Source organism: Pseudophryne corroboree, chromosome 7 (assembly GCF_028390025.1).
Source record: "Pseudophryne corroboree isolate aPseCor3 chromosome 7, aPseCor3.hap2, whole genome shotgun sequence".
NCBI classification, from domain to species: domain Eukaryota; kingdom Metazoa; phylum Chordata; class Amphibia; order Anura; family Myobatrachidae; genus Pseudophryne; species Pseudophryne corroboree.
The window spans coordinates 116,898,796-116,914,830 of record NC_086450.1 but is presented as its reverse complement, the minus strand read 5'-3'; the positions used below and the strand labels follow the sequence as shown (position 1 = coordinate 116,914,830).

The 16,035-nt window shown below is 47.6% G+C and overlaps 1 protein-coding gene across 2 annotated transcripts in view; it reads right to left on the bottom strand.

The window, feature by feature from the left end:
- Positions 1–16,035, bottom strand: part of STK39 (serine/threonine kinase 39) — a 604,781-nt gene that overhangs the window by 494,649 nt on the left and 94,097 nt on the right. For both annotated transcript variants that reach the window (XM_063933583.1, XM_063933584.1), the window contains exon 2: positions 8,720–8,832. In XM_063933583.1, coding sequence (XP_063789653.1) covers positions 8,720–8,832 — 113 coding nt within the window. The remainder of the gene's footprint in view (positions 1–8,719; positions 8,833–16,035) is intronic.

The window sequence follows — 16,035 nt, the reverse complement described above, 5'->3', positions numbered from 1 at the left end:
GCATCAATGCCTTTGTCTTGCAGGAACTGCTGACACACTCCAGCCACATGAGGTCTAGCATTGTCTTGCATTAGGAGGAACCCAGGGCCAACCGCACCAGCATATGGTCTCACAAAGGGTCTGAGGATCTCATCTTGGTACCTAATGGCAGTCAGGCTACCTCTGGCGAGCACATGGAGGGCTGTGCGGCCCCCCAAAGAAATGCCACCCCACACCATTACTGACCCACTGCCAAACCGGTCATGCTGGAGGATGTTGCAGGCAGCAGAACATTCTCCTTGGCGTCTCCAGACTCTGTCACGTCTGTCACATGTGCTCAGTGAGAACCTGCTTTCATCTGTGAAGAGCACAGTTCTCTGGCAAATGCCAAACGTCCTGCACGGTGTTGGGCTGTAAGCACAACCCCCACCTGTGGACATCGGGCCCTCATGCCACCCTCATGGAGTCTGTTTCTGATCGTTTGAGTAGACACATGCACATTTGTGGCTTGCTGGAGGTCATTTTGCAGGGCTCTGGCAGTGCTTCTCCTGTTCCTCCTTTGCACAAAGGCGGAGGTAGCGGTCCTGCTGCTGGGTTGTTGCCCTCCTACGGCCTCCTCCACGTCTCCTGATGTACTGGCCTGTCTCCTGATAGCGCCTCCACGCTCTGGACCAGGGGTGGCCAACCAGTCAGTGACAAAGAGCCAAAAAACCTTGTTAGGTACGTCAAAGAGCCGACATCGAGCCGATGGCACACATGCGAAAATGGAATGTGGCCTTGTGCCTGCTAGACCACACCCCTGGTATAAAATACATTGAAAAATCCAGAACGACATACAATAATTTTTTTAAAGCCAGATCCATTGAAAAAGCCACTTTTACAAAAAAATTGAAAAAGCCAGATTCACATAATAAACTTCAGCTCCCCCATGTGTCACTCCAGCCAGCACCCTCCTGTCACTCCAGCCAGCTCCCCCATGTGTCACTCCTGCTAGCACCCTCCTATGTCATTCCAGCCAGCTCCCCCATGTCACTCCAGCCAGCTCTGCCATGTGTCACTACTGCCAAGACCCTGCTGTGTCACTCCAGCCAGGTCTCCCGTGTGTCACTCCAGCCAGCTCCCCCATGTGTCACTCCTGCTAGCACCCTATGTCACTCCAGCCAGCTCCCCCGTGTCACTCCTGCTAGGTCTCCCATGTGTCACTCCAGCCAACACCCTCCTGTCACTCCAGCCAGCTCTTCCATGTGTCACTCCTGCTAGCACCCTCCTATGTCACTCCAGCCAGCTCCCATGTGTCACTACTGCCAAGACCCTGCTGTGTCACTCCAGCCAGGTCTCCCATGTGTCACTACTGCCAAGACCCTGCTGTGTCACTCCAGCCAGCTACCCCATGTGTCACTCCAGCCAGCACCCTCCTGTCACTCCAGCCAGCTCCCTCATGTGTCACTCCTGCTAGCACCCTCCTAGGTCATTCCAGCCAGCTCCCCCATGTCACTCTAGCTAGCTCTCCCATCTGTCACCACTGCCAAGACCCTGCTGTGTCACCCCAGCTAGGTTTCCCGTGTGTCACTACTGACAAGACCCTGCTGTGTCACTCCAGCCAGCTACCCCATGTGTCACTCCAGCCAACACCTTCCTGTCACTCCAGCCAGCTCCCCCATGTGTCACTCCTGCTAGCATCCTCCTATGTCATTCCAGCCAGCTCCCCCATGTCACTCCAGCCAGCTCTCCCATGTGTCACTACTGCCAAGACCCTGCTGTGTCACTCCAGCCAGGTTTCCCATGTGTCGCTCCAGCCAGCTCCCCCATGTGTCACTCCTGCTAGCACCCTATGTCACTCCAGCCAGCTCCCCCGTGTCACTCCTGCTAGGACTCCCATGTGTCACTCCAGCCAACACCCTCCTGTCACTCCAGCCAGCTCTTCCATGTGTCACTCCTGCTAGCACCCTCCTATGTCACTCCAGCCAGCTCCCATGTGTCACTACTGCCAAGACCCTGCTGTGTCACTCCAGCCAGGTCTCCCATGTGTCACTACTGCCAAGACCCTGCTGTGTCACTCCAGCCAGCTACCCTATGTGTCACTCCAGCCAGCACCCTCCTGTCACTCCAGCCAGCTCCCTCATGTGTCACTCCTGCTAGCACCCTCCTAGGTCATTCCAGCCAGCTCCCCCATGTCACTCTAGCCAGCTCTCCCATGTGTCACTACTGCCAAGACCCTGCTGTGTCACTCCAGCTAGGTCTCCCGTGTGTCACTACTGACAAGACCCTGCTGTGTCACTCCAGACAGCTACCCCATGTGTCACTCCAGCCAACACCTTCCTGTCACTCCAGCCAGCTCCCCCATGTATCACTCCTGCTAGCACCATCCTATGTCACCGCAGCCAGCTCCCCCATGTCACTCCTGCTAGCTCCCCATGTGTCACTCCAGCCAGCTCCCCCATGTTTCACTCCTGCTAGCGCCCTCCTATGTCACTCCAGCCAGCTCTCCCGTGTCACTCCAGCCAGCTCTCCCATGTGTCACTACTGCCAAGACCCTGCTGTGTCACTCCAGCCAGCTACCCCATGTGTCACTCCAGCCAGCACCCTCCTGTCACTCCAGCCAGCTCCCTCATGTGTCACTCCTGCTAGCACCCTCCTAGGTCATTCCAGCCAGCTCCCCCATGTCACTCTAGCCAGCTCTCCCATGTGTCACTACTGCCAAGACCCCGCTGTGTCACTCCAGCTAGGTCTCCCGTGTGTCACTACTGACAAGACCCTGCTGTGTCACTCCAGCCAGCTACCGCATGTGTCACTCCAGCCAACACCTTCCTGTCACTCCAGCCAGCTCCCCCATGTATAACTCCTGCTAGCACCCTCCTATGTCACCCCAGCCAGCTCCCCATGTCACTCCTGCTAGCTCCCCCATGTGTCACTCCAGCCAGCTCTCCCGTGTCACTCCAGCCAGCTACCCCATGTGTCACTACTGCCAAGACCCTGCTGTGTCACTCCAGCCAGCTCCCCCATGTGTCACTACTTCCAGCACCCTCCCCCGTCACTCCTGCCAGGACCTCCTATGTCACTCCAGTCAGCTCTCCCATGTGTCACTACTTTCAGCACCCTCCCGCGTCACTCCTTCCAGGACCCTCTCCTGTGTCACTCCAGCCTGGTCTCCCATGTGTCACTACTGCCAAGACCCTGCTGTGTCACTCCTACTACCACCCTCCTATGTCACTCCAGCCAGCTCTCCTATGTGTCACTCCTGCTACCACCCTCCTATATCACTCCAGACAGCTCCCCCATGTGTCACTCCTGCTACCACACTCCTTTGTCACTCCAGCCAGCTCCCCCATGTGTCACTCCTGCTACCACCCTCCTATATCACTCCAGCCAGCTCCCCCATGTGTCACTCCTGCTACCACACTCCTTTGTCACTCCAGCCAGCTCCCCCATGTGTCATTCCTGCTACCACCCTCTTATGTTACTCCAGCCAGCTCCCCCATGTGTAACTCCTGCTACCACTCCTTTGTCACTCCAGCCAGCTCCCCCATGTGTCATTCCTGCTACCACCCTCCTATGTCACTCCAGCCAGCTCCCCCATGTGTCATTCCTGCTACCACCCTCCTATGTTACTCCAGCCAGCTCCATGTGTCACTCCTGCTACCACACTCCTATGTCACTCCAGCCAGCTCTCCCATGTGTCACTACTTCCAGCACCCTCCTGCCACTTCAGCCAGCTCCCCCATATGTCACTCCTGCTACCACCCTCCTATATCACTCCAGCCAGCTCCCCCATGTGTCACTCCTGCTACCACCCTCCTATGTCACTCCAGCCATATCTCCCATGTGTCACTACTTCCAGCACCCTCCCACGTCACTCCTGCCAGGACCCTCCTGTGTCTCTCCAGCCAGCTCCCCCATGTGTCATTCCTGCTACCACACTCCTATGTCACTCCAGCCAGCTCCCCCATGTGTCATTCCTTCTACCACCCTCCTATGTTACTCCAGCCAGCTCCATGTGTCACTCCTGCTACCACACTCCTATGTCACTCCAGCCAGCTCTCCCATGTGTCACTACTTCCAGCACCCTCCTGCCACTTCAGCCAGCTCCCCCATATGTCACTCCTGCTACCACCCTCCTGTATCACTCCAGCCAGCTCCCCCATGTGTCACTCCTGCTACCACCCTCCTATGTCACTCCAGCCATATCTCCCATGTGTCACTACTTCCAGCACCCTCCCACGTCACTCCTGCCAGGACCCTCCTGTGTCTCTCCAGCCAGCTCCCCCATGTGTCATTCCTGCTACCACACTCCTATGTCACTCCAGCCAGCTCCCCCATGTGTCATTCCTTCTACCACCCTCCTATGTTACTCCAGCCAGCTCCATGTGTCACTCCTGCTACCACACTCCTATGTCACTCCAGCCAGCTCTCCCATGTGTCACTACTTCCAGCACCCTCCTGCCACTTCAGCCAGCTCCCCCATATGTCACTCCTGCTACCACCCTCCTATATCACTCCAGCCAGCTCTCCCATGTGTCACTCCTGCTACCACACTCCTATGTCACTCCAGCCATATCTCCCATGTGTCACTACTTCCAGCACCCTCCCACGTCACTCCTGCCAGGACCCTCCTGTGTCTCTCCAGCCAGCTCTGCCATGTGTCACTCTAGCCCACCCTCATGTATCACTACAGCTCCCCCATCAACTCGTGCCATTGCAGCAGTCCCTAATGTGTCCACTGTTTGCTTGTGGGTGTCTCACCTCTAGTATCTGACTCCTTCAGTTTTCAGTCCCTGTAGTGCTGCTGCGTGTCTGGCTGGAGTGCAGCGATTTCTGTATCTGTTGTGGTCACATGATTTAGAGTGTTGGGAGCCACATTTGAATAAAGAAAGAGCCACATGCGGCTCAAGAGCCACCGGTTGGCCACCGCTGCTCTGGACACTACGTTGACAGACACAGCAAACTTTCTTGCCACAGCTCGCATTGATGTGCCATCCTGGATGAGCTGCACTACCTGAGCCACTTGTGTGGGTTGTAGACTCCGTCTCATGCTACCACTAGAGTGAAAGCACCGCCAGCTTTCAAAAGTGACCAAAACATCAGCCAGAAAGCATAGGAGCTGAGAAGTGGTCTGTGGTCACCACCTGCCGAACAACTCCTTTATTGGGGGTGTCTTGCTAATTGCCTATAGCTAATTGCTAATTGCCACCTCTTGTCTATTCCATTTGCACAACAGCATGTGAAATTAATTGTCAATCAGTGTTGCTTCCTAAGTGGACAGTTTGATTTCACAGAAGTGTGATTGACTTGGAGTTACATTGTGTTGTTTAAGTGTACCCTTTATTTTTTTGAGCAGTGTATGTGTGTATATATATATATAATAGTGAAATTGGCGCCTTGGGGTTGTTATAACATCCCTAATTATACAATAGAGTGACACAATGTCCAAATGTAATCTTATTTAAAAAAGCAATCAGTAGGTTCCAATATACAAATTTATTAAAATTTATAAAGAACCATCTGAAACTGTAATGGTATAAATGTTCGTAAAACGTTTCATCCACCACTAATGATTATATATAAAAAAATGTATCCTTATCCCTTTTAGGGAATATCACATCATCTAACTCCGACTTATGTGTTGTTAATTGTTACAATGAAGTCATTTAGGTATGTATTGTTAATGAAATATATTATGTTTTTTATGGTTATGGTGAATTAATATTTTCTAAATTCTGTGGACTAAATAGAGCCATTATTGTAGGATGATTGTATATATATATAATTTTTCTTCCTCTCTTTGGTATTTACCTGAATTAGAGCTGAATACGATATGTACTCTATATAAATTTGATCAAGAGTTAAAATGTTGATTTTTTGCTAAAAAGCTTGGAGTATTGGATCCTCCTCCCTCTTCCTTAAATTATGTTTATGTTTATAGAGATAACATTCTGATTTATTTAATGGTAATATTTCAGATATATTAAGAATTGAATACAGAATGTTCTATTGGATATAACATTGAGAAATACATTGAAAAATACAACCAGTGGTAACCTTTTCTGTTATACAAAACCTGGTATGTATACCTACCTATCTCTTGGTGATAATCGTAAGTTTGTTATGAATATTATGATATTTACTTATCTCCTCTTGTAACTATTTAGATTTTTTTTTTTTTTTTTTTTTTTTAAACCCTGATGAAGTCCTAACGGACGAAACGCGTTGGGTTTGCGATTTGGGTTAATAAAGCCTTTTCCACAAGCATCTGGTTGGGGATACATCCTTTCCAAGTCATAACTGTGACCACCTGATTGTAATTCCTCAGATCAATTCAGAAACATTTATGTATGAGATTGATGTACTATTTTAATAAGTTTTTACATATTTACGTCAAAGACGAATGTAGTGTTGTGAATATTGTTCATTTTTGTGAATAAAAATTATTTTAAATATTGTAGTCTAAAGGCGATCAGGTTCCCACGAGAATCTTTACCGTTTTACATATATATATATATATATATATATATATATATATATATATATATATATACACTGTATTGTTTTGCTGAACACTATTTTTTAAATGAGTAAAGGCGTTGAGAGGACGCATCTATGGGGGCAATTCCTTCTTTGCGGTAGGGTACCAGCCCTTTTCTCCAGGCAAAAGGACTGATTATTTAATCACCTACAGTATAATCTTGTCTTATACTTTTATTGGGACACTTTTTTATAACCTTGGATCTTGCCCTATACTCTTATTGGGGCGCATTTATCAGTGCACTTTAACCAAGGTAGTAAAACAGAAAAGTGTAAATAATAGTAGTTATGATAATAAAATAATAGTAGTTGTCAGAAAGTGTCAGTACAGATGTGTTCTCTTACATCTAGCCTTTATACGCCGTGCATCACGAGCCTCCAGGTCCAGTGCAACTCTGCTAACATCGGGCATATTTTTTTAACGAAATGTGTCTTGCACAGCACGATGCTACTATGATGCACGAGGAGACTGTGCTGATTAATTTGATAGATGACACTTGTTATTGTGTGTAACTGAGTCTGTATACGGAGCACAACTGAACTTGTCCTGGAAAAAAGTTGCAACTGTTGTAGCACCTCGTATACAGATTCAGAGACTCAGTCACACACAGTTATACAAGTGTCACATATCAAATTAATCAGCACAGTCTCCTGGTGCGACTAAGATGCATTTTTGTCAGAAGAGACGCAAAAAATAAACCTGACGCTAGTATAGTCTCACGGGACCTGGTGCGCCAAGAGGGGCTGTTTTGCGCAACTGCAGCTGCATTATGTACTAGAAGACACATCTGTATGACTTTTATAAATCTCAGTGCCCCTTCTCCACCAGCAGTAAACTTGTTTGAAAATTAACATTGTTAATTGGGGTTCATGTTTTCTGTTTGGGATCCAAAATGCATATTAAAACCCCCCAAAAAACATGCAGTCCTTCTTGCCCTAAAGAGCATTACCAGCCAAAATGAGTGCGGTTCCCCTGTATTTTAATAACCAGCACCGGGCTCTATGCTGTGTGTGTTTACTGTTTTTTTTTCTTTTTACAAGTGGGACCACAGCTGCCAGCAGGCTCTTTAATACCCTGCATGCTGGTACTTGTGGGTCGTACCAGCACACGGGAGAGGCTTGCTGGGACCCGTAGTTCCACCTGTAAAAGACAATATTATTTCAAAATTTTACACTTAAAAGCTATGAATTTGGCACCCACCGTAGATAGCATCAGCCTTCAGCCATCATCTTGGGTGCCCTGGAAGGGGGTGGGGGCTTTATTGGGGGGGGAGTCCTCACTCCCCCAGGAATTTCTGGCTTAGGCTGAGAAGTGGGGGGAGAGAATGCTACAGCTGCCGTGACAAGTATAAACGTGTTCCCCGGCTGTGGCAATAGCTCCCTGGTTAGTGGGGCCCGGTGCTGGATTCAAAAGTATGGGGGACCCCTACTTTTTTTTTTTTTTCCTCATATTTTTGGAACCAGAACCGATCTAAAAGGCAGGTGCTGGTTGTTAAAATACAGGGGAAACGCACTAATTTTCTTCTCCTGTATATATTTCAACCAGGACCGGCTTAAAGAGCCCGATGCTGGTTTTGCTTCTAGGGTGGAACCCACATTTTTTATTAACTGTTCGTCAAACTCGCCTATAAAAAGCTGGTCTATTTATAAGTGAGTTTTTGGTCAAGTTTTGGATGTGAGTTTAAAACTCATAACCTATCACATTGGCCGAGTTTGATGTTTTCCTATGGAAAACATCTGGATGCGAGTTTGCTTTGTGCGACTTGCAGGATTGCGGCAAACATGCGAGTCTGCATATTCCCGCATCCTATTACATTGTTTGAGTTTGTAAAATGTGCGAGTATAGCGCTAAACTTTGGCATTTTTAAAAACCTGAACCCTATTACATCTTGCCACAGAGTTCCATTATCTAGGGGTAACTCACAGTCATGTAAAAATAGACTGCATTACAAAGATAATAAAATCATAATACATTTACAGCACATGAATAGTGTACACAAATGTAGATCTAATTAGTCCCAGACACTGATCTGTATAATTAAAATCATTCAAATCCTATGAGGCAAAAGCTGAGAAAGGGTTTATAACAGATCGCTATCATCACAAGAGTATACAAGTTTTAATGTTGTTTGAAATAGTTTCAGTGTTTTCTGCCGATGGCAAAGTGGATATATTCTCTGTGATAACGGTAGCAAGTCCAAAAATAACAGGGTGTACTTACTAGCAACTCATCCATGCTGGTCTGGCACTTCTCTAAGTTTATTCTTTTTATGGCCACTCGCTCTTGTCTGGGTTTGCATAGTGCTGCTTGAACCACTGCTGTGGCTCCGCTTCCTAAAATAAAAAGATACAGTATTTTACAGTGTATAAGGATATTAAAGCAGAACAGTGATTAGTACATATAGGTAGGGGAGGCATTTGATATGCCAGCTGTTGGGATCCCGGCGCTCACCATACCGACGCTGGAATCCCGACAGCCGCCATACCGACAACTATTCTCCCTCTTGGTGTGTCCATGACACCCCTGGAGGGAGAATACGCGCCACCGTGCCCACAGTGTGGCGAGTGCAGCGAGCCCACAAGGGGCTCTTTTGCGCTCACCCCGCTGCCTGCATGCCGGCGGTCAGGATCCCAGCGCTGGTATGCTGGGCGCCGGGATCCCAAGCGCCGGCATAACATACTACACCCATAGGGGGGAATGTAATATGGTGTGAGAATCAGAAAGTGAGAGATTTTGGTAACATTCTCCTGGTTTTTTTTTTAAAGTGGCAATCATTTACATGGCAAAATTAACCTGGTTTTGCAATGTAAATGATTGCCACTTAAAAATAAATCAGGAGAACTCTCACAAAATCTCTCACTTCCTGATTCTCACACCTTATTACTGTACATTTCCCCGCAAAATATTAGATAAGCATAGCTAACATTAGCCATACCTCCCAACTGTCCCGATTTTCCCGGGACAGTCCCGGTTTTTGGGACTGTCCCACTGTGCCACCCACGGGCCGCAGTGTACCGCAGTGGAGGGGGGGGGGGCAGTTTTGAGGCTCCAATTACTGCTGCTTAGCGGTGAATAGACGCTGTGCGCATGCGTACAGTGTCTATTCACAGGAGGGTGAGGTGGCATGCCAGCATCTCAGAAAGCACTGGGCATGCTCCCTCAGTGACGGTAAAAGGGGGCGTGACTCATGATCGCGGCTCTGCGGTGAGGCCACATCCTTTTCATATAGGCTACACCCCCTTTTCAAGTCCCTCTTTCTACTTTTAAAAAGTTGGGAGGTATGCATTAGCCATGGCTGTGCAAATATTGAGGCCATTTTAGGTACCAAGTTATTAAGGTCCCCACATAGTCACTGACTCCGTACATTTTAACTAAACGGTCTTTGCACACATGGCTTCAATTCAGAGTCGCGATAAGCCAAAAAACTGGGGATTAAGGTGTTTTCTCTTGTGAATGGCTATCGCAGTATTTTGTGCAATTTGTTAAATGGTTATTGCCAGAGAAATGAGCGATTTCTCAGGCCTTAATCAAAATATCAGTACTTACCGCCATCACCGCAGGCCCCTATGAAATAGGCAGTTCATGGAGTGATAAAAGCTATGTTAGGCTACCTTGCCGCTATTTGTGCATGTGATGAGATTAATCCGGCACAGCACTTCTCCCATTCACTAGTAGAGTTAGGCTGCCGGCTAAAGGAAAAACAACACTGAGGAGGGAGGGTTTCGCTGGGCTTGTAGGGCAGCCCCAGCATGATAATTAGCGGCAGCACTTTGTTATGTATTCCTGTGATAGTTATAAGTTATTCAAATAGTGGGAAGGTCCTGAAGAGAGATCACTTGATTATTATCATTCTGCGCACCCACATAGCCATAGGGGTGGTCTTCGGTTTGCCGGCGGCCGGGCTCCCGATGACCAGCATCCCGGCTCCGGAATCCCGACCGCCGGCATACCGACATCTTTTCTCCATCTTGGGGGTCCACGACCCCCCTGGAGGGAGAATAGATAGTGCGGCGCGCGTAGCGAGTGCAGCGAGCCCGCAAGGGGCTCATTTGCGCTCACCCATCTGTCGGTATGCCGGCGGTCGGGATTCTGGCACCGGTATGCTGGTCGCCGGGAGCCCGGCCGCCGGCATACACTACTACACCCAGCCATAACTATTTTCAAGCAGTGCTGAATTCATGTTAAAATCTAAATTGAAGGAGTCTACTATGTTAATTAGTTAATGATGATGATGATGATGATGATGATGATGATGATGATAGTGACACTGAATTTGTTTTACAGTATACAATTCATACTGCTCAGTTGTCTGATTTTTTATCAGGACAGCCTCAAAACAGAGCATCCAAAAGGGCTGAGGCTTCTGATTTGGGGACATACAGTCGTTGTAACAGTGGTTGGGGTGATTGAGGACACAATCAAGGGCATGGTCAAGCCTAAAATGTCGGGAGGTATGCCAACGTTTATTTTACTGTATGCAAATGATAAGGAGAGCAGCATGTTACTGTTATGCTAGGCAGTAGTACCCATAGCCTGTCACTACTGAGTAACTCTATTGGGACCAGCCATGTCTAGATTTACCTCTTACCCCTATAGGCTGTACTTGTCTACTCTCACAGAATGTCCTTTCCACAAATGTTTGAATTATTGTCTAGGCGCAGGCTTGGACTGGCCCACAGGGGTACGGGGGAAACCACCGGTGGGCCCCACTGCCTAGGGGGCCCACCTCCTGCTCTAAGGATCAGGTTCCAGACTGTGCACTTGAATTATACATCATACATATGTTACCTTATACTGGACTATGGTGTATTTTCTACAGTGCATTGCTATAATTAATCTGTTATTAATCTGGTGCTTTATCATGCATGCAGCACCTGAATTTACTGTATATATTTATGAAGGGGCCCAGACGTTGCACTCTCTAATGGTTAGTCAAACCAATGATGTGGCAGGCCACGCACCCTCTGTGTACTGGCCACACCCCTAAACATGGGCCCCTACCACTGCATTTCCCCGGTGGGCCCTACATGCCCCAGTCCGACACTGTCTAGGCGGGTATAAACGAAGATAAAATGCGCAGTACTGTAAGGTAAAAACAGAGACGCTGCAATTATCGAAAGATGTGAGTCTGATGTTTTTACTGTTTCCACCAAGCACATTTCATGTTGGATCTGCAGCAGCTTGTACTGAAAGTGCAAGGGAAATGTAAAATAAAAATGAAATGAATGCATACTTATGGGGTGCTTATTTAGCAAAAAACTTGTGTCAGTTATTTATATAGACGTGTCGTCATATACACATTTGCTGCAGTCACTCAAAACCGCCCCTCTTGGCACACCAGGTCACGTGAGAATCTCCTAGCAACGGGCGTCTTTTTTTGCGCCACAAATGCATCTTAATCGCAATGCAATGCGACTAAGACACAAGAGGAGATTGTGCTGATTGATATGACACTTATATCTGTGAGCGACTGAATCACTGAATCTGTATACGAAGTGCTACACTGTAGAAGCCGCAGCTTTTTCCAATACAAGTTCTGTTTTGTTCCGTATACTGACTCAGTCACATACAATACACAAGTGTCATATATCAAATTAATCAGCACAATCTCACTGTGCATCCTAGTCACATTGCGTTGCGACTAAAGGGCTGTATTCACGGCCCGATTTGGGGAGAGGTGTGTGCTGAGCTCAGCACAGCTCGATGTGCGCTGAGCGTGCGGAGGGGGGAGCTCATTTCACCCGGCGGGTGAAATGAGTGACCTGCTAGATTGAGGCCAATCTAGCACCAGCGATAGTGATGCGCGGGGCTGCGCATCGCTATGCTGTGGGGGTACACACGAAGAGATCACTGCTTAAAATCTAAGCAATCTAGTCAGATTGCTTGGATTTTAAGCAATCGCTCCGTGAGTACCCCCCTTAAGTCTCATTTTCTGCAAAAAAAGACACCTGACATTATCAGAGTTGCAAGGGACCTGGAGGCTCACTCACACCAGGCATCTCACACTGCAGGGCGTATTGAGGCTAGATGTATGAGGATGGCTCTGTAAGGGTTTGCTATGAAATACCGCTCGTCGGGATGCCAGCAGTCACATGACCGACACCAGCATTCCAACACTGAAGATCCCGACGTCAAAGGGGGTAAGTATCCCACGTTAAATATCATATTTTATCACCACAGTTTGCAGCGATAAGAGATGAAGCTTTGGGGTTATTCAGATGTGTCCTCATACGCTGTGGCTCCAGCTATGCGAAATAGCCACTCTTTACCAGGGCCAGGGTGTATCGGCCACATCAAGTGTCTTTTTTGCTCAATATGTATCTATTATTCACTAAATGAAAACAACTAGAAGTGCTGGATTGCACTGATCAATTTGGATATGCAACACTTCTACATCTGTGTGCAAATGAGTCTGAATCTGTATACCAAGTGCTATGGTGCAGCAGCTGCGGCTTTTTCTCACGCCAAGTTGCATTGTGCTTCATCTGCAACTTTGTATGTGTTTAAAACTAATTCATGTGCGGTAAAAGTTGCAGCCTGGTGTCTCTAGTACACTGTGAGTGGCGTTTCACTGCATCTGCCATTTGACGACACAAAATTTTAAGAAAAAGATGGTACACTGCACCACTTGGAAAAGCTCAGTCATGCCTGGTGATTCGTGCCGTATGACGACCATCTGTATATATTGGGGCCCCAGCTGGGACATCACATCTAAAAGGATGCTGTTTCATCGAAGGTACAACAACAGAGTGATAGCTGACAGACCGAGCAGTGCTACTGCTTTATAAATAGACTCCTTAGGATTTTTATGGACAATAGATAATACGGTTATGGTTTTATTAGTTAGAAAGTAGGTTTATGGCATCATATTGTATAATGAATGCTCATCGGTTCTCAGAAACTTCAATTGCTCTGCATTTTTCTAGTGATGTAATTATGTTACACCTTTCGCCAAAAGAATACACAGAGGTGTCTGTCCCGTTACCATGAAGCTGGATACACTAATATTATCATAGGACAGGCAACATTTCAAATGAATAAAAATTGGAACATAAGAGGAACCTGCAATTACTGAAGGTCTCTTGACATTGAGTCAATCCTGTCAACCAATTATAGTTGGTTCGTTGCAGCTCTAGGTCTGCTGACACTCCTTAGCTAAACAAAACATAATTTCTACTATATTAATATAGATCCGGGCCAAGAACAAAAGCCGAGCGTAAAGTAAATACTGCTTTTGCCAGCAGAAGGATATGGAGTGATTTGAAATTACCTCAAGGGGAAAGACGTGGGATCATCACGTTTCCTTAAAGTCTTCCTTTCTGCATGTTAAATAGCTTCATTCAGTAAGACTTTGTCGCTTAATGTACATCCAGATATATGGCTAAGTGTATTCCCTAAACAGCCAAATAAATGTGACTGACAGTTATTCTTCACAAATAATCTCAATGTAGTTTATAATTTCTGTGAGTGGAAACTGAGAAAGGACAGTGAATGCGCGTATCAGGCATGAATGGGGTCAGTCCCTAAATTATTAATGGTTCATTTTCTCAGTTCATGTAACACTTATTGCACCCCACGTCATACTTCCCAACCGTCCTGATTTTGGCAGGACAGTCCCGCTCTTTAGGCACTGTCCTGCAATCCCACCCACAGCCACAGTATCCCGCGGTGCAGGGAAAAAGAAGGGGAGGGGAGGGCGTTGGGTGGCCCCCTCTTACCCAGTGCTCTCGGTGATTGGGAATATACCCAGAAGCTCCAAACGCGCTCGGCATGCCCCAAGCCTGATGAAAATGGGGGGAGTGGACCACATGCACAGCATTTCCTGTGAGTCCATGCTGCTTTCCGCGAGGCCATGCCCCTTTTTTCGGTGCACACAAAACTTCTAACCTTCAGTTCGAGAAAGTTGGGAGGTAGCCCCAAGTGCTTCCACTTATTTCATTATCATCACTACTGATGGAGCCACACTCATCCAGTGCGGCTCCATCGCAGGCGTACACTCCCGGCGTGACTATGCGATCCGTCCGACTAGATCCGCCGGGAGTGCACAGAGATGCTCTCCCATTCTAGTGAATGGGGCCGCGTCTCCGTCAGCGGCTCTGTCATGGCGCGCCCCGGATGGAGATGCTCTCCCATTTTGGTGAATGGGGCGCGTCTCCGTCACAGGTGCGCGCGCCCGCCCAGACGGAGACATTCTCGGCATGGCTCCATCTTTATCTCAATTGATACTGTAATCAGCTACACCATACCAGGAGCACTTAAGCTGGCCATACATTAGAACAGGGGTAACCAACCCTGGTCCTCGAGAGCTACCAACAGTGCACGTTTTCCAGGTCTCCTCACAGAGTCCACCTGTGGATCTTTTAAAATGTGTCAGTTAGTAATAACTGCACATGTGCACCTGCCAGGTGAGCTGGAAAACGTGAGCTGTTGGTAGCTCTCGAGGACCAGGGTTGGCTACCACTGCATTAGAACAACTTGCAAATGAGCGATGTCGCTAACGATTTCCCTTGAACTTCCCAACAGTCCCGACCCACGATATAGTGCATACACATAAGATAGATCTTTAAGATCTTGTAAAGATCTGAGGAGTGGCCAAATCCAGGAGCATGCTGTCATTAACTTCAGATTTTACGTGCCGCAGGTAAGCTCTAAAGAAACAACCCGTGCATTGGATCGTTATCGTTAGAAAAAAGTACACGATTTGCACTTTTACTAACGATTTATGGTTCTGATGCATCTAAATTGTACAATCGTCCCTAAAATCTTTCTAATGTATGGCCAGCTTTAAGCCCTATACACACTGGGCGACTTTCGCTCCACACACAACTAGCGCTATATCGCTGAACGATATAATGTTCGGTATAGCACATACACACTGATCAATGGGGGTAATTCCAAGTTGATCGCAGCAGGACATTTTTTAGCAACTGGGCAAAACCATGGCCCTCATTCCGAGTTGTTCGCTCGGTATTTTTCATCGCATCGCAGTGAAAATCCGCTTAGTACGCATGCGCAATGTTCGCACTGCGACTGCGCCAAGTAACTTTACTATGAAGAAAGTATTTTTACTCACGGCTTTTTCTTCGCTCCGGCGATCGTAATGTGATTGACAGGAAATGGGTGTTACTGGGCGGATACACGGCGTTTCAGGGGCGTGTGGCTGAAAACGCTACCGTTTCCGGAAAAAACGCAGGAGTGGCCGGGGAAACGGTGGGAGTGCCTGGGCGAACGCTGGGTGTGTTTGTGACGTCAACCAGGAACGACAAGCACTGAAATGATCGCACAGGCAGAGTAAGTCTGGAGCTACTCTGAAACTGCTAACTCGTTTGTAATCGCAATATTGCGCGTACGTCGGTCGCAATTTTAAGAAGCTAAGATTCACTCCCAGTAGGCGGCGGCTTAGCGTGTGTAACTCTGCTACATTCGCCTTGCGAGCGAACAACTCGGAATGAGGGCCCATGTGTATGCACCTTAATTGTTTTTCTATTTCTATTTACAATGAGAGTGTCAATAAACATACAATGGAAACAGGTCTG